This window comes from Canis aureus, chromosome X, assembly GCF_053574225.1.
Source record: "Canis aureus isolate CA01 chromosome X, VMU_Caureus_v.1.0, whole genome shotgun sequence".
Lineage (NCBI taxonomy): Eukaryota > Metazoa > Chordata > Mammalia > Carnivora > Canidae > Canis > Canis aureus.
In genome coordinates, this window is record NC_135649.1 from 58,907,428 (window position 1) to 58,931,752 (window position 24,325).

At 37.6% G+C, this 24,325-nt stretch overlaps 1 protein-coding gene across 6 annotated transcripts in view; it reads left to right on the forward strand.

Annotated features, from left to right (window-relative positions):
* Window positions 1-24,325, forward strand: part of HDX (highly divergent homeobox) — a 306,534-nt gene that overhangs the window by 94,657 nt on the left and 187,552 nt on the right. For all 6 annotated transcript variants that reach the window (XR_013374357.1, XR_013374360.1, XR_013374358.1 and 3 more), the window contains exon 4: window positions 2,110-2,163. Coding sequence is in view for 2 of the 6 variants with exons in the window: in XM_077887326.1 (XP_077743452.1) it covers window positions 2,110-2,163 (54 nt within the window). In the remaining 4 variants the exon portion in view is untranslated. The remainder of the gene's footprint in view (window positions 1-2,109; window positions 2,164-24,325) is intronic.

Below are 24,325 nucleotides of genomic sequence, written 5' to 3' on the forward strand. Positions count from 1 at the left end.
TTTCTTGGTTACATACAATTGACTTAAGCAGAAAACCAAATTTAATTAATTAATTAATTAATTTATTTATTTTGAAACAGAGAGAGAGAGGGAGCTCAAGTAGAGGGGAGGGGCAGAGGAAGAGAATCTCAAGCATTCAGCCCTGAGTGTGGAGCCGAATGTGGGGTTCAGTTCCATGACCCTGAGTTCATGACCTGAGTCAAAATCAAGAGTCGAGTGCTTAACAGACTGAACTACACAAGCACTCCTCAAAACCACATTTATGTTCTTAAAATGTATAATGCCCATTTTTAAAGACATCCGATTGCCATGTATATTATATGTATCATTTTTTTAAATTTCACATGCAACTTTTTATTGCTTACTGGTTTATGGGTTTTGGTTTTTCTTTTTTGCAATTCCTTTGATTTAACATGTTTTCTTTAGCAACTTTATATAGCTAGTTTCAAATTATCCTCATTAATAGGTGGGAGCATATGCACAGATAATACAAAATAGTTGGATATCTCTATTTTTTCAAGACTATATCATGTGATTATTATAGTAGCATCACCTCCTTCATAGCACCAGCAACTAATTGGGGCACTTGGGTGGCTCAGTGGTTGAGCGTTTGCCTTTGCGTCAGGTCGTGGTCTTGGAGTCCTGCATTAGGCTCCTCCAAAGGAGCCTGCTTCTCCTTCTGCCTATGTCTCTGCCTCTCTCTGTGTGTCTCTCATGAGTAAATAAATAAAAATCTTTAAAAAAAAGACTAGCAACCAATTTACTTTGCAAGCATATTATATGCAAAGTATTGATGGGAGGACAAGAAAGTATACATTTTGAAGAATTTTTTCCATAGAAATTTCATATTCACTCAGTTTACCATTTTGTATTTATATATTTATGTATTTATTTATTTACTTTTTAGTTTACCATCTTAATAATCAGTTACTCAAAACTTCATGATCCTCAAACATTACAGTTTATTGCTATGTTACTGTAATGCGATTTTAACTCAAGTAAAATTAGTTTTAATATTTTTTACTTAAAAGTATTATTTGGAGTTTATATAATTAAATTTTTTAGCCTAACCCTAGTATGTTGGTGTATTTTGAACTCAAAATTTCAGATCTAGTAACAGGGACAGTAATATTTTACCTGAATTTTGAATAAAGGACATTACTATTTGCATTGTCTGTTTGATTATCATTCCTCATCAGTAAGCATAATACTCATTCATAGGTCATCACTAAATATAATTTTATCAACAACAATAAGTGTTCAAGTGAATACCATATTCTCAGCATTACCATTTAGTAAGCTGATTTGACTTGTCAGTCTCTCAGGAGGTATTTATTTGGAAGGGAAGGAGATGGCAAGTGGAGAATTTGGAGTGTTCCCCAAAATTTATGTATGCCAGCAAAAAGTATGGTTACATCTAGGCTACCCTGTGCTGTAGCTCACAGGACCACCTTGGTCTCCCAGAATCCAACTGGAGTAGCACCTATCTTCTTGTGTGTCAATGCTGATGTAATAAGGTGTGGCTGGTTATTCATTTTAGTAGTTTCTGCTTAAAAAGGAACTTGCAGTTATGTAGGATAAGTCTAGAGAACTAATACATAGCATGATGACTATAGTTAATAACTTAATTATTGTAACATGTATTCTACAGACTACTTAATTTTTACTCTAAAAATTTTATTTTTATAAGATTTTATTTATTTGAGAGTTAGATACAAACAGGGGCAAGGGGCAGAGAAAGAGCAGACTACCTGCGGAGCAGGGAGTTCAAGACCCCAGGATCATGTCCTGAGCCAATGGCAGATGCTTAACCAACTGAGCCACCCTATAAAAATTATCTTGTCTACAGAATACCTCCAGGCCCCAACAACACCCTAGAAATTTTCTTGAATTTCCCAGGGGAACTGTACAACTTCTAAAATTTTCCTACAAAAGAAGGCCCTTTAAATCTGTTGTGTTCAATAAGGAGATGACATTGTCTATGTGGGAGATATGCTCTGAATGCAGACCTATCTTGACATCTTTCTTATATGAATTCTTTGTTGTTGATCAGCATTCCAAGTAGTATCAATTCATACCTTACTGAAATTCCATTTGTTGTTTCCACAGATTTCAGGAAACCTTACTGTGCCTTGGATTACAGGGTGTTCTAGAAAAAGAGCAGTAAGTAATATTTTATTTAAAGCAGCAAGCAGGGTTTTACCCTGTGCTGTTGATAAGAATGACATTGAGAAAATTGTCATGATATTTGTAAAGCTGGCAAAATTGAATCTCAATAAGACAGCATTATCTCAAAGGACATATTTTGAGATCATATTTATATATATTACCAATGTAACCTTAAATAAAATGTAATCAGTACACCATCTAAACTTTGACCAGGTTTTTGCAATTTTAAAAAGCACTCTAAGGTAATAAATGATATAGGTGAAATAGATAAAGGAGATTAAGAGGTACACTTATCATAATGACCATTGATTAATGTGTAGAATTGTTGGATCATTATAGTGTACACTATATAGTGAAACTGATATAACACTATATATTAATTATATATCAATAAAAAGATAATTAATAAAGTATCATAATGTTTTTACATCTAATTATCCCAGTTAATTTGATCATATAATTGAGTCATGATTTATATAAATATCTCAATCAAAATTAAGAAATTCACATTACTATTTATTATTAGTGCATTTTGGGATTTAGAAGCAATGAGTAACTAGTATTTTAAGTCTTATTTCGCTTTTCTGACTTCCTACTACAGTTGTTGCGATTTGTGTAATATTAATATTAAAAAAACATTAAAATTGTGTTTTCTCAAAGAATCTTACTCAGTTGGTCTACATAAGACCTATACATCTGAATTTTAACAAGTACCTTAGGAGATTGTGATGTCAATAGATGGGAAACTATTTTTTTAAATATTCTATTTCTTTATTCATGAGAGACACAGAGAGAGGCCAAGACACAGGCACAGGCAGAAGCAGGCTCCTTTCAGGGAGCCCGATGCAGAACTCAATCCCTGGACCTGGGATTATGCCCTGAGCCGAAGGCAGATGCCCAACCATTGAGCCACCCAGACATTGCAATAGATGGCAAACTATTAATGGACTTTAATTATAAAAGAGACATGAGTAGACTTTTAGAAAGATAAGTTACTTTATGGTAGGTAGGGATAATAAAACTGAAGCTAGGAATTTTTGAATTGAACAATATTATGTAAACTCTTTTTCTCCTTTTTTTTCTTCCCCAAAAAGTAGAGATATAAACCATGGAAAAATTAGGATGCCACCAGTGGAGATCTCTGAAAGTTGGAAAGGAAGCAACTGGTTAGTAACTCCATGACTTGGAAGAACTACAGGGTATTTTGCCTCCCAATTAACAACAGAAGTTAACTCAGGCCAGGCAACTCATGACCCCCAATATAACAAGAAAAAACAGCTTGAGTAGGCTCATTCCTTCTACTGATGGGATGGGAGTCCCCAAACAGCATGAAGTGATCCTAGAAAGATTGGCAAAGGAGCTCAATTGGAAGCCTCAGTGACAATTAGCAACCAGAGAAGTGCTCTCCTTCTCTGTTGTGCCTGAACCTTTCCTCCCTTGGTTGAGATACCAGGTAGTAATGCTGAAGGAGATTCTACAAAAAGTATTCTGACCTGGAAAGCTTCTTTTTCCCTGTAGGCCAGAGAATTCTTTCCCCCAATTAAAGAATCATATGGCTTGGTTAGCACCAACAAAAATGATCAAGACACTAAATGTGCACAGATTATTAAGTGTGCTATTCATCCCTGAAGGGTGGAAAATCTTTTTTCCCACATAGAGACAGTAGCCCATGTGGTACCAAATAAACCAAGCAAATTAAAATAATACTAAAATGATTTGAAAATTAAAATACCACCAAAAAGTACCATTGGAACCACAACACATAAATGTAGACGAGAACCCACGTGCCCGCCTGATAAAATAAAAAAAAAAGATTTAAACAAAACCCAGAATCTCCTAACATAATGGCTAAAATGTTCAGGAAACAATAAATCACCCAGCATACCAAGAACCAGGAAAGTCACAACTTGAATGATAAAAGAAAATCAACTGACACAAATGCTGAGGTGAATGAGATAATGGAATTATCTGACAAGCATTTTATTTTGTTTTTTTTATGACAAGTATTTCAGAGCATCCATTATGAAACTGTTTCAACATGCAATTACACATTACCTTGAAACAATGAAAAAATAGAAAATCTCAAGAAAGCAATTAATGTTATAAAAAAACGAATTAGAATTATGGTTTCAATCATCATATGGTTTCACCCATATGTGGAATATAAGAAATAGTTAAAGGGATTTTAAGGGAAAGGAGGGGAACTGAGTGGGAAAAATTAGAGGGAGACAAATCATGAGATACTCCTCTAACTCTGGGAAAGAGAAAAAAAAGGGTTGTGGAAGGGGAGATGGGCAGTGGGTTGGAGTAACTGGGTGAAGGGCACTGAGGAGGGCACTTGATGGTATGAGCACTGGGTGTTATACTATATGTTGGCAAATCAAATTTAAATAAAAACAAAAAAAATTAAAAATAGAATTACACTACTAAAAGTTACAACAAACCTACAAGATTCCTTAAGATTTGAGTGGTTATAAAAGAGAAGCAAATCAATTAAGCTGAGTACAGATTGTTAGAATGTACCCAATTGGAACAACACTGATAAAACAGACTGAAAAATAAATAGAGCCTCAAAATCCTGTGGGGCAATAACAAAAATTCAATATTTGTATCATGGAAATCCTACAATAAGAGGAAAGAGAGAACAGGACTTAAAGAATACTCACAGAAATAATGGCCAAAGCTTCTCAAATTTGGGGAAAAATCTAACCTAAAACTGCATATTCAGGAAGCTGAGTGAATTCCAAGCAAGATACATGAAAAGAAAGCTGCTGCACCTAGGCACATAATAATTAAACTGAAAAACAAAGACAAAGCAAAAAATCCTGAATTCTGACAGATAGAAATGATGCATTACTTATGGGGGAATGCCAATTCAAATGACAGTGGATTTCTCATCTGAAACCTTGGAGACCAGGTCTATAGTTCTGCTCTCTATTTCATTGAGTTCTGCTCTAGTCTTTATTATATCTCTTCTTCTCCTTGGTTTAGGCTTTATTTGCAGTTATTTCTCCAATTCCTTTAGGTGAGTGGTAAGCTTGTGTATTTGAGTTTTTTTCCAATTTTTTGAGGGATGCTTGTATTGCAACATATTTCCTTCTTAGGACTGCAAATCCCAAAATTTTGAACAGTTGTATTTTCATTAGTTTCCATGATTCTTTTGAATTCTTTTCTAATTTCCTGGTTGACCCATTCATCTTTTAGTAGGATGCCCTTTAACCTCCAAGTGTTTGAGTTCCTTTCAAATTTCTTCTTTTGATTGAATTCTAGTTTCAAAGCATTGTGGTCTGAATATATGCAGGGGATAATCTCAATCTTTTGGTATCAGTTGAGTCCTGATTTGTGACCCAGCATGTGGTCTATTCTGGAGAAAGTTCCATGTGCACTTGAAAAGAATGTGTATTCTGTTGCGTTAGGATGGAATGTTCTGCATATATCTGTTAAATCCATTGCATCCAATGTATCATGCAAGGTCCTTGTGTCTTTGCTGATGTTCTGTTTAGAATATCTGTCTTTTGCTGAGAGTGCTGTGTTGAAGTCTCCTACTATTAACGTATTATTATCTGTGTATCTGTTTACTTTGGTTATTAATTGGTTGATATACTTGGAAGCTCCCACATTAGGGGCATAAATATTCATAATTGTTAGATCTTCTTGTTGGATACACCCTTTAAGTATGATATTGTGGCCTTCTTCATCTCTTATTACAGTCTTTGGTATAAAATCTAATTTATCTGAAACTAGGATTGCTACCCTAGCTTTCTTTTGAGGACCATTTGAATGGTAAATGGTTCTTCACCCCTTCAACCCTTGGAGGTGTCCTTAGGTCTGAAATGAGTCTCTTGTAGACAGCATATAAATGAGTCTTGCTTTTTTAACCAGTCTGATAACTTATGTCTTTTGATGGGATCATTTAGTCCATTCATGTTCACAGTAACTTTTGAAAGATATGAATTTAGTGTCATAGTATTACCTATACAGTCCTTATTTCTGCAGTTTTTTTTGGGGGGGGGGCTCCCTCCATGTCTTACAATGTCCCCCTTAATATTTCTTGCAAAGCCACTTTGGTGGTCACATATTCTTTCAGTTTCTGTCTTTCCTGGAAACTCTTTATCTCTCCTTCTATTCTGAAAGACAGACTTTCTGGATAAAGTATTCTTGGCTGCATGTTTTTCTTGTATAGTACCCTAAATATTTCATGCCAGTGCTTTCTGGCCTGCCAGGTCTCTGTGGAGACATCTGATGTTAACCCGATGTTTATCCCCATATATGGTAAGAATCACTTGTCTCTAGCTGCTTTTAGAATTTTCTCTTTATTTTTGAAATATGCAAGCTTCACTATTATATGTCAGGGTGTTGATTGGTTTTTGTTGATTTTTTTGGGGGGGTCCTTTTTATCTCTTGGATCTGAATGCCTGTTTCCTTCCCCAGATTAGGGAAGTTCTCAGTTATGATTTGTTCAAATATACTTTGAGATCATCTCTCTCTCTCTACTTCTACTGGAATCCCAATAAGACTATTCCTCCTCAAGCTATCATTTATTTCCTGAAGTCTTTCCTTGTAGGTTCTTGTTTTTCTCTTTCTCCTCACCCCTTCCTTTCCATCAACTTGTCTTCAATGTCACTCACTCTCTCTTCCACCTCATTAGCCCTAGCAGTTACAGCATCCAGTTTAGACTGAATCTAAATTAAAGTATTTTTAATTTCAGCCTGATTGGATCTCAATTCTGCAGTAAGAGAATCTCAAGTCCCTTATGCTTTTTTCCAGAGGCACCAGTAATTTTATAATTGTAGTTGTGAATGTTATCTCTGACATGCTACTTAAATCCATATCAAGTAGGTCTGTGGCAGAGAATATTCCTTCTGATTCCTTCTTTTGTGTTGAATTTTCCCTTTTAGTCATTTTGTCCAGTGCAGAATGGTTACATGAGTGAGCAGAGTGAAAAATATCAGCCAAGACCTAAGTAAATGACAATGTAGACAATGTCAAAGAGGTCAGAGACCAGAAAATAAAAGAAAAAGAAGAACAGAACAAAATAAAAGTACCAGGAAAGTGAAAAACAAATTTTAAAAAATAGAATTTTAAAAAGGGTGGGGAGTAGGGGTGGCAGAGAGACTATATGGTCTCACAGAGTGGACCTAGATGGTGAACCTTTTGGTTCTGGGTGTATTTTGTTGTGTTTGTTAGAAGATGCTAAATTCCAAATTTATATAACCAGCAAAACTTATATAGAGACCCAACATCAGCCACCAAAACAGAAACAAGATAAGAGGGGGGTAGAATGGGAAGGAACAGAGAATATAATCTCACAGAATGAACCAACATGATGTTCCATTTGGTTCTGGGTGTATTTTGATCCATGTGTTAGAAGGTACTAACTTCCACCATTATAAAACAAAACAAGACAGGAAAAAACAAAACAGAAACCAAAAACCCATAGTTCATAAATCTCCCAAAATTAACTTGAATACATTTAAAGGAATGCAAAAGTGAAGAATATATTTAAGATATATAATTGTAGAAATATGAAAGTCAAAAAGGAAAAAGCTTAAAAACAAAGAGTTGGTAAAATATTGAAATTAAGGCAGGAAAAGAGAAAAAATATTGGAAATTTTTAACCTGAAAGATAAACGAATCATAAGGAAAGAACTTTGAGTTCTATATACTATTTTCCTCAGTCCTGGAGCCTTCCAGTGCTGCTTCATCAGTAACCTTGCTCTTCCTTTGTTCTTCCAGCTGGTCTTCTTGGGGAGGGGCCTGCTGCACTGATTCTCAGGTATCTGTGCCTGGGCGGGGATGCCCTGTCCCTTGCCAGTTAGCCTGGCTCAGTGTGAGCTATTTATCCTGTGAGGCCTTTGTTCCTTAGAGGCCTTGCCTCTCCATGGTGAAAGGCAAAAAGAAAAAAAATGGCAGCCAGATCTCCAGCCCCTGAGCCAAGAGTTCCTCACATGTACTGAACCACAGTCTCTCAGTGCACACTGGCCTAGATCATCCTGGGGGCAGATGTGAGGGCACTGATCTGCACAAATTGAAGAGGGCCCAGTGGCAGGAGAGTTCTTGCCATATTGTGCCCTCCCTGGTTTCACCTGTCCTGGAGGGAATGGAGGATAGCTGGCTTTTTCCACTTTGGTGCCCTCAGATTGAGGGCCCTGTGCCACTGTACCCATGCTCTCTTCACCTCTCACAAAGGGAATGGAAGACAGCCTGCCTCCATCCATTGCAGAGCTCTAGGGTAAGAGAGCTCAGGTGATAGTCCATGCACCCAGCCGGCTTCTCCCAGATGCTCCGGGAGGGTTATGGCATTCCAACCCTTTACTGAGATCCTACTGCAGTTTGTGATGAGCTTTCTCCCAGGCGACCCTATTCTTGTTGTGTCTCTGGTAATACTGAGATTTCACTGCCCCTCCTAAGATTCTGCTCTATTTCCCCATGAGCACTTTACAGTCAGAGAAGACTCTTTCAGGCACAGATTTCTAAAGTTCCCGATTGTCCACTGTGGTGCTTTCCTGCCAAGGCTTTCCACAGCTCCTCTCCCCCACCTTTCCTCTTCTCTGCCATCCTGTCTTGTCAAAAATGATCACTTTTCTCTTTGTAGGATTCCAGCTATTCTCACTTTACATCTCATGTTGGATTCATAGGTGTTCAGAATGATTTGTAAGTTATCTAGTTGGAGGACCTGATGAATCAAGGACTCCTACTTTTCTACCATCTTTCCTAGACAAGGTAAATGAAATCTGAAGCTGGCTATGAAAGAATTAATAATATAGATAAACCCCTAGTCAGCATTATTAAAAAGAAAACAGAAAGAACCCAAATTAATAAAACCAACAACAAAAGAGGAGAGATCACAACCAATACCAAGGAAATAGAAGTGATTTTAGAAGACACATTATGAGCAACAATATGCCAACAAATTAGGCAATCTGGAAGAAATGGATGCATTTCTGGAAACCTACAAATTACCAAAACTGGAACAGGAAGATATAGAAAACCTGAATAGGTCAGTAACTAGTGAGGAATATAAAGCAGTCATCAAAAACCTCCCAAGACACAAAACTCCAGGGCCAGATGGCTTCTCAGGAGAATTTTAACAAGCATTTAGAGAATAATTAATACTTAACTCTACTAAAGCTATTTCAAAGGAAAGAAATGGTGGGAATACTTCCAAACTCGTTATGAGGCCAGCATTACTTTGATCCCAAAACCAGACGAAGATCCCACCAAAAAGGAGAATTATAGACCAATATCCCTGATGAACATGAATGCAAAAATTCTCACCAAGATACTAGCCAATAGAATCCAGCAGTACATTTAGAGGATTATTCACCATGTCCAAGTGGGATTTATCCCTGGGATGCAAGGGTGGTTTAACATTCATAAAACAATTTTGCAATCACTTCAATAACATAAAACACAAAAACCATATTATCCTTTGAGTAGGAGCAGAGAAAGCATTTGACAAAATACAGCATCAATTCCTGATCAAAAGTCTTTAGAGTGTAGGGATAGAGGGAACATTCCTCAATATCATAAAAGCCATTTATGAAAATCCCACAGTGAATATCATTCTCAATGGGGAAACATTGGGAGCCTTTCCCCTAAGATCAGGAACACGACAGGGATGTCCACTCTCATTGCTGTTATTCAACATAGTACTAGAAGTCCTAGCCACAGCAGACACAAAAAGAAAGAAAAGGCATTCAAATTGGCAAAGAAGAAGTCAAACTCTCCCTGTTTGCAGATGATGTGATACTGTATATAGAAAACCCAAAAGACTATTCCAAGATCACTGGAACCCATACAGCAATTCAGCAGTGTGGCAGGGTACAAAATCAGTGCCCAGAAATCAGTGGCATTTCTATACACTAACAATGAGACTGAAGAAAGAGAAATTAAGGCACCCAAAACCATTAGATATTTAGGAATAAACCTAACCACAGAGGTAAAGTAACTATACTCCAAATACTACAGAACACTTATGAAGAAATCAAGGAAGATGTAAACAGATGGAAAAACATTCCTTTCTCATGGATTGGAAGAATAAATATTTTGAAAATGTCTATGCTACCCAGAGCAATTTACACATTCAATGCAATCCCTATCAAAATACCGTGGACTTTCTTCACAGAGTTGGAACAAATAATCCTAAGATATGTATGGAATCAGAAAAAAAAACCTGAATAGCCAGACAAATGTTGAAAATGAAAACTAAGGCTGGGGGCATCACAATGTCAGACTTGACACTATGTTATTAAGTTGTAATCATCAAGAGAGTATGGTACCGACACAAAAACAGACACGTAGATGAATGGAACAGAACAGAGAACCCAGACATGGATCCTCAACATTATGGTCAACTCATCTTTGACAAAGGAGTAAAGAATATCCAGTGGAAAAAAGACAATCTCTTCAATAAATGGTGTTTGGAAAATTGGACAACCACATTCATAAGAATGAAACTGGACCATCTCTTACACCATACACAAGAATAAACTCAAAATGGTTGAAAGATATAAATGTGAGACAAGAATCGATCAAAATCCTAGAGGAGAACAGGCAACACCGTTTTGAACTTGGCCACAGCAACTTCTTGTGAGACACATCTATGAAGGTAAGGGAAACAAAAGCAAAAATGAACTATTGGGACTTTGTCAAGATAAAATGTTTCTGCACAGTAAAAGAAACAGTCAACAAAACTAAAAGACAACGTACACAATGAGAATAGATAATTGCAAGTGACATATCAGCTACACAGATTTCCAAGATCTATAAAGAACTTATCAAACTCAATACCCAAGAACAAACAGTCAAGAAATGAGCAGAAGATATGAACAGACTATTTTTCCATAAAAGACCTACACATTTCCAACAAGCATATGAAAAATTGCTTCACATTCCTTGCCACTTTACGTCAGTGAAAATGGCTAAAATTAATATGACAGGAAACAACAAATGTTGACCAGTTGTGGAGAAAGGAGAACCTTCTTGTACTGTTGGTGGGAATGTAAGCTGGTACTGCCACTCTGGAAAAACAGTGTGGAGATTCCTTAAGAAGTTAAAAATAGAGCTACCCTATGACCCAGGTATTGAACTACTGGGTATTTACACCAAAGATACATACAGGTGTAGTGAATTGACAAGAATCCTGCACCCCAATGTTCATAGTAGCAATGTCCACGATAGCCACTGTGGAAGGAGCTGATATGTCCTTTGAAAAATGAATGGGTAAAGAAGATATTATACATATACACACATATCTATCTATCTATCTATCTATCTATCTATCTATCTATCTATCTATCATCTACACACACACACACACACACACACACAATAGAATATCATTCAGCCATCAGAAAGGACGAATACCTGCCATTTACACTGACATGGATGGAAATGAAAGGTATTTCACTTTGTGAAATATGTCAGTCTGAGAAAGACGATCATTATATGGTTTCACTCATATGTGGAATATATGAAATAGTGAAAGAGACCAATGTCAATCCAATTTTATACTGTGTCCATTTAAAAAAAAAGATTTTATTTATTAATGAGAGACACACAGAGAGAAAGAGGCAGAGACAAGGCAGAGAGAGAAACAGGCCCCATGCAGGGAGCCTGACGTGGGACTCGATCCCGGGTCCCCAGGATCACACCCCGGGCCGAAGGCGTTGCCAAACTGCTGGGCCACTGGGGCTGCCCAAAATATGTCCTTAATACCTATCATCCATCTAACCCATATCCCGCTCACCTCTCTCCATCTACCCTCAGTTTGTTCTCTATTTTTTAGAATCTCTTTTGGTTGGTTTGTTTCCCTCTCTTATTTTTCCCTACCAATTTGGTCATCTGTTTCATTTTCTAAATTCCACATTAGTGAAATCAAATGGTATTTTTCTTTCTCTGACCAATTTAATTCACTTAGCATAACACATTCTTCTTCTATCCACGTTGTTTCATATGGCAAGATTTCACTTTTGTATTAGCTGAGTAATATTAATTTATATATGCATACATATGTATGTATACACACATGTATATACATGTACATAAATCTCACATCTTTATCCATTCATCAGTCGATGAATATTTGGGTTGTTTTCATTGTTTGCCTATTGTTGATAATGCTGCTGTAAACATTGGGGAGAATATACACATTCAAATTTATATTTTTGTATCATTTAGTTAAATGCCCAGTAGTGCAATTACTAAGTCATAGGATAGTTCTCTTTTTTTACTGTTGGAGCAACCTCCATATGTTTTCCAGAATGCCAGTACCAGTTTGCATTCCCACCAACAGTTTCTCTTTCCCACCAGAAAGTTTCTCTTTCTCCCCATCTTTGACAATATCTGTTGTTTCCTGAGTTGTTAAATATATTCATTCTGATAGATGTGAAGTGGCATCTCACTGTAGTGTTGACTTGTATTTCCCTGATGATGAGTGATGTTAAACATGTTTTTTTAAAAGATTTTATTTATTTATTCATGAGAAACAGAGAGAAGCAGAGACATAGGCAGAGGGAGAAGCAGGCTTCCTGTGGGGATCCTGATTCAGGACTTGATCCCGGGACACAGGGATCACAGCTTGAGCCAAAGGCAGACACTCAACCACTGAGCCACCCAGGCACTCCCGAGCATGTTTTAATATCTGAATGTCTTCTTTGTAAAAGGATCTATTCATCTCTTCTGTCCATTTCTTAACTGGATTATTTGTTTTTTTAGGTGTTGTGTTTGGTAAGTTCCTTATAGGTTTTGGATACTAACCCTTTATCAGATATTATGCAAATATCTTCCATGGGCTGCCTTTTAGCTTTATTGATTGCTTCTCTCTACATTAAAACTATGTACTACATGCTGGCTAATTGGATTTAAATTAATAAATTAAAAAATACCACCAGCATTTTTCACAGATCTATAACAACAGTCCTAAAATTTGTATGGAACCACAAAAGACCCTGAATAACCAAAGCAATCCTGAAAAAGAAAACCAAAGCTTGAGACATCATGATTCCAGACACCAAGCAATATTACAAAGCTTTGATTGTCAAGACATTCTGGTACAGGCACAAAAACAGACACATAGGCAATGGAACAGAATAGAAAACTCAGAATTGGACCCATAAATATATGGTCAAATAAAGTTCAACAAAGCTGAAAGAATACCCAATTTGAAAAAGACAATCTCTGCATCAAATGCTGTTGGGAAAACTGGACAGAAACATGCAGAAGAATAAACCTGGACCACTTTCTTACACTACAGAGGAAAGTAAATTCAAACCAGATGAAAAATCTAAGTGTGACACAGGAAACCATCAAAATCCTAGAGGAGAACACAGGCAGCAACCTCTTCCTAGACACATCAACATAGGTAAATGTAACAAGCAAAAATGAACTAGTGGGACCTCATCAAGATAAAAAAGCTTCTGTACAGCAAAGGAAGCAATCAATAAAACTAAAATAGACTTTAAAATAAATAAAATTACTAGATAAAGAGAAGTAATTATATACTGTAAAATGGTATATTCACCAGGAAGACCTATCAATCCTAAAATTGTACAAAAGAAATAGATCTTCAAAATGCCTGAAGCAAAAACTGATAGAGCAGGAAGGATAATAGGCAAGTATACAATTATAGATTGGTACTTCAACACTGTCTTCTCAGAAACTGATAAAACTACGAGACAGAAAATCAATAAGGACAAAGAAGATTTGAACAACACAACCAATAAGATCTAATAAAAATATATAGAACATGTATAAAATACTCCACCCAACAAGAAGAGAACATAGCTTTTAAAGGTCCTTGGAAAAAAAATAAAGGTCCTTGGAACATTCATCAAGATACACCTTATCCAAAACCATAAAAAAAGTCTCAATAGCTTTAAAAGATTGAAACCGTACATATTGTAAACTCTGACTTCACTGGAATCAAACTAGAACTGAGTAACAGGAAAACAATAAGAACATTAACTAATTACATAGAAATTAAACAACATGATTCTAAATAATCCATGAATCAAAGAGAGAATCACAGAAGAAAATACATATAACTACACAGAAATGAAAATACAGCAATCAAAACAGGTGGGATATAGCTTAAACAGTACTAAAATTTTCATTGCAACACTGCATACTAACATTGGAAATGAGGAAAGGACTCAAATTGAACATCTAAGTTTGTATTTCAAGAAACTAGAAAAATGTGAACAAAACAAACCCAGAGCAAACAGAAGGCAGGAAATTAAAAGAGCAGAAATCATGGAAATTAAAATATGAAAGGGATAGATAAAATCAATGAACAAACAATCTAATTCTGGGTAAAAATCAGTGAGATTGGTAAACCTTTAGCAGTTGGAAAAATACTAAACTGAAGCTGGGAACACAATCTAAAACAATTTCAATACTCCAAGCAGGAAATGATGACCTGAATGAAGACGGTAACAGTGTGGATAGAATGAGGTAGTGAATACAATAGGTGTAAAGGAGAAAAATGATTGGACTTGATAACTGATTCAATGTAGAAAGAATGAATGAGTAGATGAAATCATAGGTGACTTCTAATTTTTTTCTTTATAATGGTGACTAGGAAAATGAAATTCCGTTAACCAAAAAAAGGAATAAAGAAGGATGAATCCATTTGGAAAACTAATATAGTATTAGAGTACTTGAGGTTTAGAGTGATTGTTATGATGAACTATATTTCTATGTTCAATACCACTCATACACATACAGAAACAGACATGTCTTTTTTATTTTTTTAATTTTTTTTTAGAAACAGACATGTCTTTAAAGTTCCTCTTCTCTTTAGCTTCTGTCCCCAATCCTCCATCATTCACGACTTTTTTTTATAATAAATTTATTTTTTATTGGTGTTCAATTTACCAACATACAGAATAACACCCAGTGCTCATCCCGTCAAGTTCCCCCCTCAGTGCCCGTCACCCATTCAACCTCACCCCCCACCCTCCTCTCCTTCCACCATCCCTAGTTCGTTTCTCAGAGTTAGGAGTCTTTATGTTCTGTCTCCCTTTCTGATATTTCCCAGACATTTCTCCTCCCTTCCCTTATATTCCCTTTCACTATTATTTATATTCCCCAATGAATGAGAACATACAATGTTTGTCCTTCTCCGATTGACTTACTTCACTCAACATAGTACCTTCCAGTTCCATCTATGTTGAAGCAAATGGTGGGTATTTGTCATTTCTAACGGTTGAGTAATATTCCATTGTATACATAAACCACATCTTATTTATCCATTCATATTATATGGACCCCAAGGCTCCTTCCAAAGTTTGGCTATTGTGGACATTGCTGCTAGAAACATCGGGGTGCAGGTGTCCCGGCGTTTCATTGCATCTGCATCTTTGGGGTAAATCCCCAACAGTGCAATTGCTGGGTCGTAGGGCAGGTCTATTTTTAACTCTTTGAGGAACCTCCACACAGTTTTCCAGAGTGGCTGCACCAGTTCACATTCCCACCAACAGTGTAAGAGGGTTCCCTTTTCTCCGCATCCTCTCCAACATTTGTGGTTTCCTGCCTTGTTAATTTTCCCCATTCTCACTGGAGTGAGGGGGTATCTCATTGTGGTTTTGATTTGTATTTCCCTTTTGGCAGGTAATGCCGAGCATTTTCTCATGTGCATGTTGGCCATGTCTATGCCTTCCTCTGTGAGATTTCTGTTCATGTGTTTTGCCCATTTCATGATTGGATTGTTTGTTTCTTTGGTGTTGAGTTTCATAAGTTCTTTATAGATCTTGGAAACTACCCTTTATCTGATTCGTCATTTGCAAATATCTTCTCCCATTCTGTAGGTTGTCTTTTAGTTTTGTTGACTGTATCCTTTGCTGTGGAAAAGCTTCTTATCTTGATGAAGTCCCAATAGTTCATTTTTGCTTTTGTTTCTTTTGCCTTCATGAATGTATCTTGCAAGAAGTTACTGTGGCTGAATTCAAAAAAGGGTGTTGCCTGTGTTCTCCTCTAGGATTTTGATGGAATCTTGTCTCACATTTAGATCTTTCATCCATTTTGAGTTTATCTTTGTGTATGGAGAAAGAGAGTGGTGTAGTTTCATTCTTCTGCATGTGGATGTCCAATTTTCCCAGCACCATTTATTGAAGAGACTGTCTTTTTTGCAGTGGATAGTGTTTCCTCCTTTATTGAATATTAGTTGACCATAAAGTTGAGGGTCCACTTCTGGGTTCTCTATTCTGTTCCATTGTTCTATGTGTCTGTTTTTGTGCCAGTACCACACTGTGTCTAATATTCTATTCATGCAATAGTTATTGTCCACAAACACATCATCCTGAAAGGTCATTTTTGTGAAACTGATTGTTAAATGAACAGTTTGTATCAATAAGTGTCCATGCAGGAAAACAGAAAACACGCCAGAGGAATTTAATATGATAAATTGTTTAGACAAATTTTAGATAATTTTTAAAACCAAAGAGGAAACTTTGAAGCAACAAGAGTGTAAATGTGTGAGGTTGCTGTCACCCCTGGGGCTAAGAAGACAAAGTGAAGTTTGGATTTTCAGAAGCTACAAAATTAAATGAGGGGATCTGCTAAGCTAAGACTCAGATTTCCGAGTATTGGTACCCTGCCAGCTAATGATGTTATCTCTGGGGGCACAAGGAGGCTGATTCTAGTAATGTGAGAAAACCGAAACTGATTGCTACTATTACCAGCAATCAGTGCCAGGATGAACTGCTATTCCTAGGATGATGCTGACAGAAATAGAAAACAAAATGAAAGGAAGGAACATCTACCACTCTGTTGGCAAAATCTCATTCAAAGACAGTTGGTTCAAAGGCAGAAATGTGGTTTACAGAAAGCCTCAGAAAGATTATTGAAAACTGTGCTTAGAAATGTAAAAATGGGGGATCCCTGGGTGGCGCAGCGGTTTGGCGCCTGCCTTTGGCCCAGGGCGCCATCCTGGAGACCTGGGATCGAATCCCACGTCGGGCTCCCAGTGCATGGAGCCTGCTTCTCCCTCTGCCTGTGTCTCTGCCTCTCTCTGTCTCTCTGTGTGACTATCATAAATAAGTAAAAATTTATTAAAATAGAAATGTAAAAATGGGGTTCATTCCCAATACAGAAAAAAATGCGGAATTTTGTGTGCTTTAGTTTCTTGTATTAACCAAACTGTAAGAAAATATGCTTTCATTCCACTTGTGGAATGAAAATAGGTCTATATAAATTAGGGAATTAAGGTAGCATTTTAAAAATCTGGATGCTGTATTTTTGAATTTTATGAACTACAAAATCATTCTGATTGTTATTATAACAATCTATGTATGGAAATACTACTTGTATTAGATTTTGGCTCTTCAGTAGTAAAAATCATTCTAACATATGCATAGTTATTTATAGTTTAAAGTTACAATTGACCCTTGAACAACATGGGTCTGAACTGCATGGGTCTACTTACATGCAGATTTTTAAATACAGTACTATAAATGCATTTTCTTTTATAATTTTATTAATAACATGTTCTTCTCTAGCTTACTTCATTGTAAGAATACAGTATGTATTTGTTAATCAAATGTTTATTTCATTGGTAAGAATTCTGGTCAACTGTAGGCCCTTAGTACAGTTGAGGAGGCTGTGAGGAGTCAAAGTTATACACAGATTTTTGACTTTGCAGAGGTTAGTGCCCCTAACGTTCATATTATTCAAGGGCCAACTGTATTTTATTTATGCCACCTTATTCTAATCTGTGCAAATATTTTAAAAGATAGATAGGGTAGACATTTTTATTTATATTTCCTTTATGAAAATACTAAATGCAGAATGATTAAATTATTTGAAAATACTGTATATCTATCAAATGATTAAACTTTGATTAGAACTCAAGTCTCTTCTGACTTGTGATCTAACAATCTTTGGTATTTTGCCTTGTAGTAGAATCAGCAAAGCAAAAAAGCTATTGTTTGTAGGGGTCCTCAGCTTTTCTTTCTAGTAAGATCGCCTATTTATTTTTATTTCTTTGGAGTCTTGGCATGTTTAGGATTATGTTTGGACTACAAGGAGAATGGAAGAAAGAAGATGGGTAGCTGTTCCAGTCAGGTTTGCAAAAATATGGAGGTTTAACTTTTTAAGCAAGTCGCTGATAATGGGTACTAATAGCATTCTCTTCTTTTCAGCCCCTGGAATTAACAGTTTATAGCAGTCAGTATCTTGAATCTGTCAAGGCAGTATACTGTTTCCCAACCTTGCCTTACCATAGGAATCACTGTGTGTTGAGGGTGGATGTGCTGTGTCAAAATAAATGTCTGGATATTATCCAAAATCTAGCAAATCAGAATCTCTAAGGGAAGACCTAAAAATAGTATTCTTAATAAATGGCCAGCTGAGGGGTGCCTGGGTGGCTCAGTCGGTTAAGCATCTGCCTTTGGATCAGGTCAAATCTTAGGGTCCTGGGATTGAGCCCTATGTCAGGGTCCCTGCCCAGAGGGGAGTCTGCTCTATATCTCCCTCTGCCCCACCCCTCTGCTCATTCTCTCTCCCTCTCTCTCTCTCTCTCTCTCTCTCTCTTTCTCTCAAACAAATAAAATCTTTTAAAAAATGGCCAGGTGATTCTTATGATAAGTCAAAGTTGTAAAACACTGTCCTTATTCTTCTGGTTGGGGTGCACTGATCAGAATCCATTGTCTGTCAGTAATTAAGCCATATTATGAAAATAAACTTACCAAAATTTTAAGTGACTTTTTTATTCCCAAAAGGACTATAGGTCTATGAAACCTCCTGGATTTATTTGTAATTTCATTTGAATTCTAATTTTCTGTTACTTCTATTTATACCCTGAGATTTTCTTAAAATATCTTCTCATAACTTGTAGCAGAAAGAAGAAATTTACAAATTAAATTAGTATTTAGCAAGCTACTCAGGTTAATTGCAATATATTTTAAGATCTTTTAACAACTTTACATGATTTTAGGATTTATAAAAAATCAACATTGAGAGCCAAAGAGCACTACAATGTTTCAAATACGTAATACAATTTAAAACTGCCAAAATATAATATGTTCTCTTTAGAAAAAAAAAGAGTAATACGTGAGAGTCATATAAACTAATAATCAGTCTAAACCTTTGAAATTCTAGTGTTAACCTATAAAAAAATAATGGAAGTGACATCAGCAAGATAGAAGAATAGGAAGCCCTAAACTGTCTTTCCCCTGACAGACCTATCAGTTCCACAGCAATACACATAGAAGTTCTTTTGTGAGAAATCAAGAAACAAGTTAGAGGTTCCTGGCCCCAGGGCAAGTGTAAAACTAGCCACATTGAAACTGGTAAGAAAATTGGAGATACTCTCATTATAATCCCTACCATTGGCATAGCACCATAGTATTAGGAGGAAACCCTTGGATCCCAGCTTCTTCTTGAAGAGGGTAAGAGATGTATCAAATATTCAGTATCCCAGATTTTCAGAGTGCTACCAAGCAACTGGTTTCTACCTCCTCTGTCTCAGAATGGTAATGGGATGCTACATACACTAGGTCTATGAAAGCTGTAAAAAAAAAAGGCAAGAAACACCCAAACACATTTTTAGAGGCCAGCATTACCCTGATTCAAAGTCAGACAAAGGCTCTATAAGAAAACTACAGATCAATAACCCCGATGAATATACATGCAAAATTTTTAAACAAGTAGTAGCAAACTGAATTAAACAGCATATTAAAAGATTCATAAATTGTGACCAAGTTGAATTTATCCTGGGATGCAAGAACTTTCTTTGGGGGGAGGGGTTCTAAATAATCTTTATTTTTTATTTTATTTTTAATTCTTTTAAACTTTAATTTAAATTCCAATTAGTTAAAATACAGTGTAATATTAATTTAGGGTGTACAATATAGTGATTAAGTACTTATGACACCTGGTGATCATCAGAATTGCACTCCTTAATGCCTATCATCTATTTAAACCATCCCTCTGAGGAGGGGCAAGATGGCGGAAGAGTAGGGTCCCCAAATCACCTGTCCCCACCAAATTACCTAGATAACCTTCAAATCATCCTGAAAATCTACGAATCAGACCTGAGATTTAAAGAGAGAACAGCTGGAATGCTACAGTGAGAAGATTTCGCGCTTCTATCAAGGTAGGAAGACGGGGAAGAAAGAAATAAAGAAACAAAAGGCATCCAAGGGGGAGGGGCCCCGGGAGAAGCCGGGCTAAGGCCCAGGCGAGTGTTCCCAGGACAGGAAAGCACCGACCCGGAGAAGCAGGAGCTGCACCAATCTTCCCGGGCGGGAAAGGTGCTGGCAGGGAGTTAGAGCAGGACCGCAGGAGGGCGGGGATGCCCTCGGGCTCCCTGAGACTAACAGACACCTGCGCCCCAGGAGAGTGCGCCGAGCTCCCTAAAGGGCTGCAGCGCGCACGGCTGGACCCGGGAGCAGCTCCCGATGGGCTTGAGCGGAGGCTCCAAGCGGAGGGGGCTGCGGGCCGGTAGCGCAAATCCAACAGCGCAGGCCCGGGAGCACAGGGCGCCAGGGACACAGCCCAGAATCCGGCCTCCCCCCGGGACAGGCAGAAGCCAGGAGGGCCCAGGACAGCAAGGACGATCCTACCCCAAGCTGAGCAGATCAGCGGCCCCACCCTCGGAGCATACAGGCCCCTGCAGACTGAAAGCTCTGTACCTACTGCGGGAGCTGAATCCAGAGCTCCATAGCTGGCCGCCGCCTCTGTGGTTGTTCCTCCTGGGGCCTCACGGGGTAAACAACCCCCACTGAGCCCTGCACCAGGCAGGGGGCTGAGCAGCTCCCCCAAGTGCTAACACCTGAAAATCAGCACAACAGGCCTCTCCCCCAGAAGACCAGCTAGACGGACAAGTTCCAGGGGAAGCCAAGGGACTTAAAGTATACAGAATCAGAAGATACTCCCCCGTGGTTTTTTTTTAATTTCTTTTTGCTTCCCCCACCCTTTTTTTCCTTGTTTCTTTTTCTTTTTCTTCTCTTTTTCCTTTTTCTCTTCCTTTTTTCTTTTTTCTTTTTCTCTTTTCTTTCCTTCTTTCTCTACTCACTTTTTCTCCTTTCCCCAATACTTCTTTTTGGCTACTCTGCACTGAGCAAAATGACTGGAAGGAAAACCTCACCTCAGAAGTAAGAATCAGAAACAATCCTCTATCCCACAGAGTTACAAAATCTGGATTACAATTCAATGTCAGAAAGCCAACACAGAAGCACTGTTATAAAGCTACTGGTGGCTCTAGAAAAAAGCGTAAAGGACTCAAGAGACTTCATGCCTGCAGAATTTAGATCTAATCAGGCAGAAATTAAAAATCAATTGAATGAGATGCAATCCAAACTAGAAGTCCTAACGACGAGGGTTAACGAGGTGGAAGAGTGAGTGAGTGACATAGAAGACAAGTTGATGGCAAAGAAGGAAACAGGAAAAAAGAGACAAACGATTAAAATACCATGAGGATAGATTAAGGGAAATAAAGCAGCCTAAGGAAGAAAAACCTACGTTTAATTGGGGTTCCCGAGGGCGCCGAAAGGGACACACGTCCAGAATATGTGTTTGAAAAATGATAGCTGAAAACATTAATCTAGGAGGGGAAACAGGCATTCAGATCCAGGAAATAGATCCCCCCTAAAATCAATAAAAACCATTCAACACCTCCACATTTAATAGTTAAGCTTGCAAATTCCAAAGATAAAGAGAAGATCCTAAAAGAATCAAGAGACAAGAAATCCCTGAATTTTATGAGGAGGAGTATTAGGGTAACATCAGACCTCTCCACAGAGACCTGGCAGGCCAGAAAGGGCTGGCAGGATATATTCAGGGTCCTCAATGAGAAAAACATGCCACCAAGAATACTTTATCCAGCAAGGCTCTCATTCAGAATGCAAGGAGAGATAAAGAGCTACCAAGACAGGCAGGAACTGAAAGAATATCCAAACCAGCTCTGCAAGAAATTTTAAGGGGGACTCTTAAAATTCCCCTTTAAGTAGAAGTCCAGTCGAACAATCCACAAAAACAAGGACTGAATAGATATCATGATGACACTAAACTCATATCTTTCAATGGTACCTCTGAACGTGAATGGGCTTAATGACCCCATCAAAAGGCACGAGGTGTCAGACTGCATAAAAAAGCAGGACCCATCTATTTGCTGTCTACAAGAGACTCATTTTAGACAGAAAGACACCTACAGCCTGAAAATAAAAGGTTGGAGAACCATTTACCAATCAAATGGTCCTCAAAAGAAAGCAGGGGTAGCCATCCTTATATCAGATAAACTAAAATTTACCCCGAAGACTGTAGTGAGAGACGAACAGGGACACTGTATCATACCTAAAGGACCTATGCAACAAGAGGACTTAACAATCCTCAATATATATGCCCCGAATGTGGGATCTGCCAAAATATCAATCAACTAATAACCAAAGTCAAGGCATACTTATATAATAATAAACTTATACTTGGTGACTTCAACTAGTGATTTCTACACTCGATAGGTCTTCTAAACACAACATCTCCAAAGAAACGAGAGCTTTAAATGATACACTGGACCAGATGGATTTCACAGATATCTACAGAACTTTCATCCCAACGCAAGTGAATACACATTCTTCGGAAGTGCACATGGAACTTTATCCAGAATAGACCACATACTGGGTCACAAATTGGGTCAGAACCGATACCAAAAGATTGGGATCATCCCCTGCATATTCTCATACCATAATGCCTTCAAATTAGAACTAAATCACAACAAGACGTTTGGAAGGACTTCAAACATTTGGAGGTTAAGGACCAACCTGCTAAAAGATGAAAGGGTCAACCAGGAAATTTAGGAAGAATTTAAAATATTCATGGAAACTAATGAGAATGAAGATACAACCGTTCAAAATCTTTGGGATGCAGCAAAAGTAGTCCTGAGGGGAAAATACATTGCAGAGAAGCATCCATCCAAAAACTGGAAAGAACTCAAATACAAAAGCTAACCTTACACCTAAAGGAGCTGGAGAAAAAACAGCAAATAGATCCTACACCCAGCAGAAGAAGAGAATTAATAAAGATTCGAGCAGAACTCAATGAAATCGAGACCAGAAGAAGTGTGGAACAGATCCACAAAACCAGGAGTTGGTTCTTTGAAATAATTAATAAGATAAACCATTAGCCAGCCTTATTAGAAAGAAGAGAGAGAAGACTCAAAATAATAAAATGATGAATGAGAAAGGAGAGATCACTACCAACACCAAGGAAATACAAACGATTTTAAAAACATATTATGAACAGCTATACGCCAATAAATTAGGCAATCTAGAAGAAATGGATGTATTTCTGGAAAGCCACAAACTACCAAAACTGGAACAGGAAGAAACAAAAAACCTGAACAGGCCAATAACCAGGGAGGAAATTGAAGCAGTCATTCAAAACCTCCCAAGACACAAAAGTCCAGGGCCAGATGCCATCCCAGGGGAATTCTATCAAACTTTTAAAGAAGAAACCATAGCTATTCTACTAAAGCTGTTTGGAAACATAGAAAGAGATGGAATACTTCCAAATTCGTTCTATGAGGCCAGCATCACCCTAATTCCAAAACCAGACAAAGACCCCACCAAAAAGGAGAATTACAGACCAATATCCCTAATGAACATGGATGCAAAAATTCTCAACAAGATCCTAGCCAATAGGATCCAACAGTACATTAAGAAAATTATTCTCCATGACCAAGTGGGATTTATTCCTGGGACACATGGCTGGTTCAACACTCGTAAAACAATCAATGTGATTCATCATATCAGCAAGAGAAAAACCAAGAACCATATGATCTTCTCATTAGATGCAGAGAAAGCATTTGACAAAATACAGCATCCATTCCTGATCAAATCTTTTCAGAGGGTAGGGACAGAGGGAACATTCCTCAACATCTTAAAAGCCATCTACGAAAAGCCCACAGCAAATATAATTCTCAATGGGGAAGCACTGGGAGCCTTTCCCCTAAGATCAGGAACAAGACAGGGATGTCCACTCTTGCCACTGCTATTCAACATAGTACTGGAAGCCCTAGCCTCAGCAATCAGACAACAAAAAGACATTAAAGGCATTCAATAGCCTCAGCAATCAGACAACAAAAAGACATTAAAGGCATTCAAATTGGCAAAGAAGAAGTCAAACTCTCCCTCTTCGCCGATGACGTGATCCTCTAAGT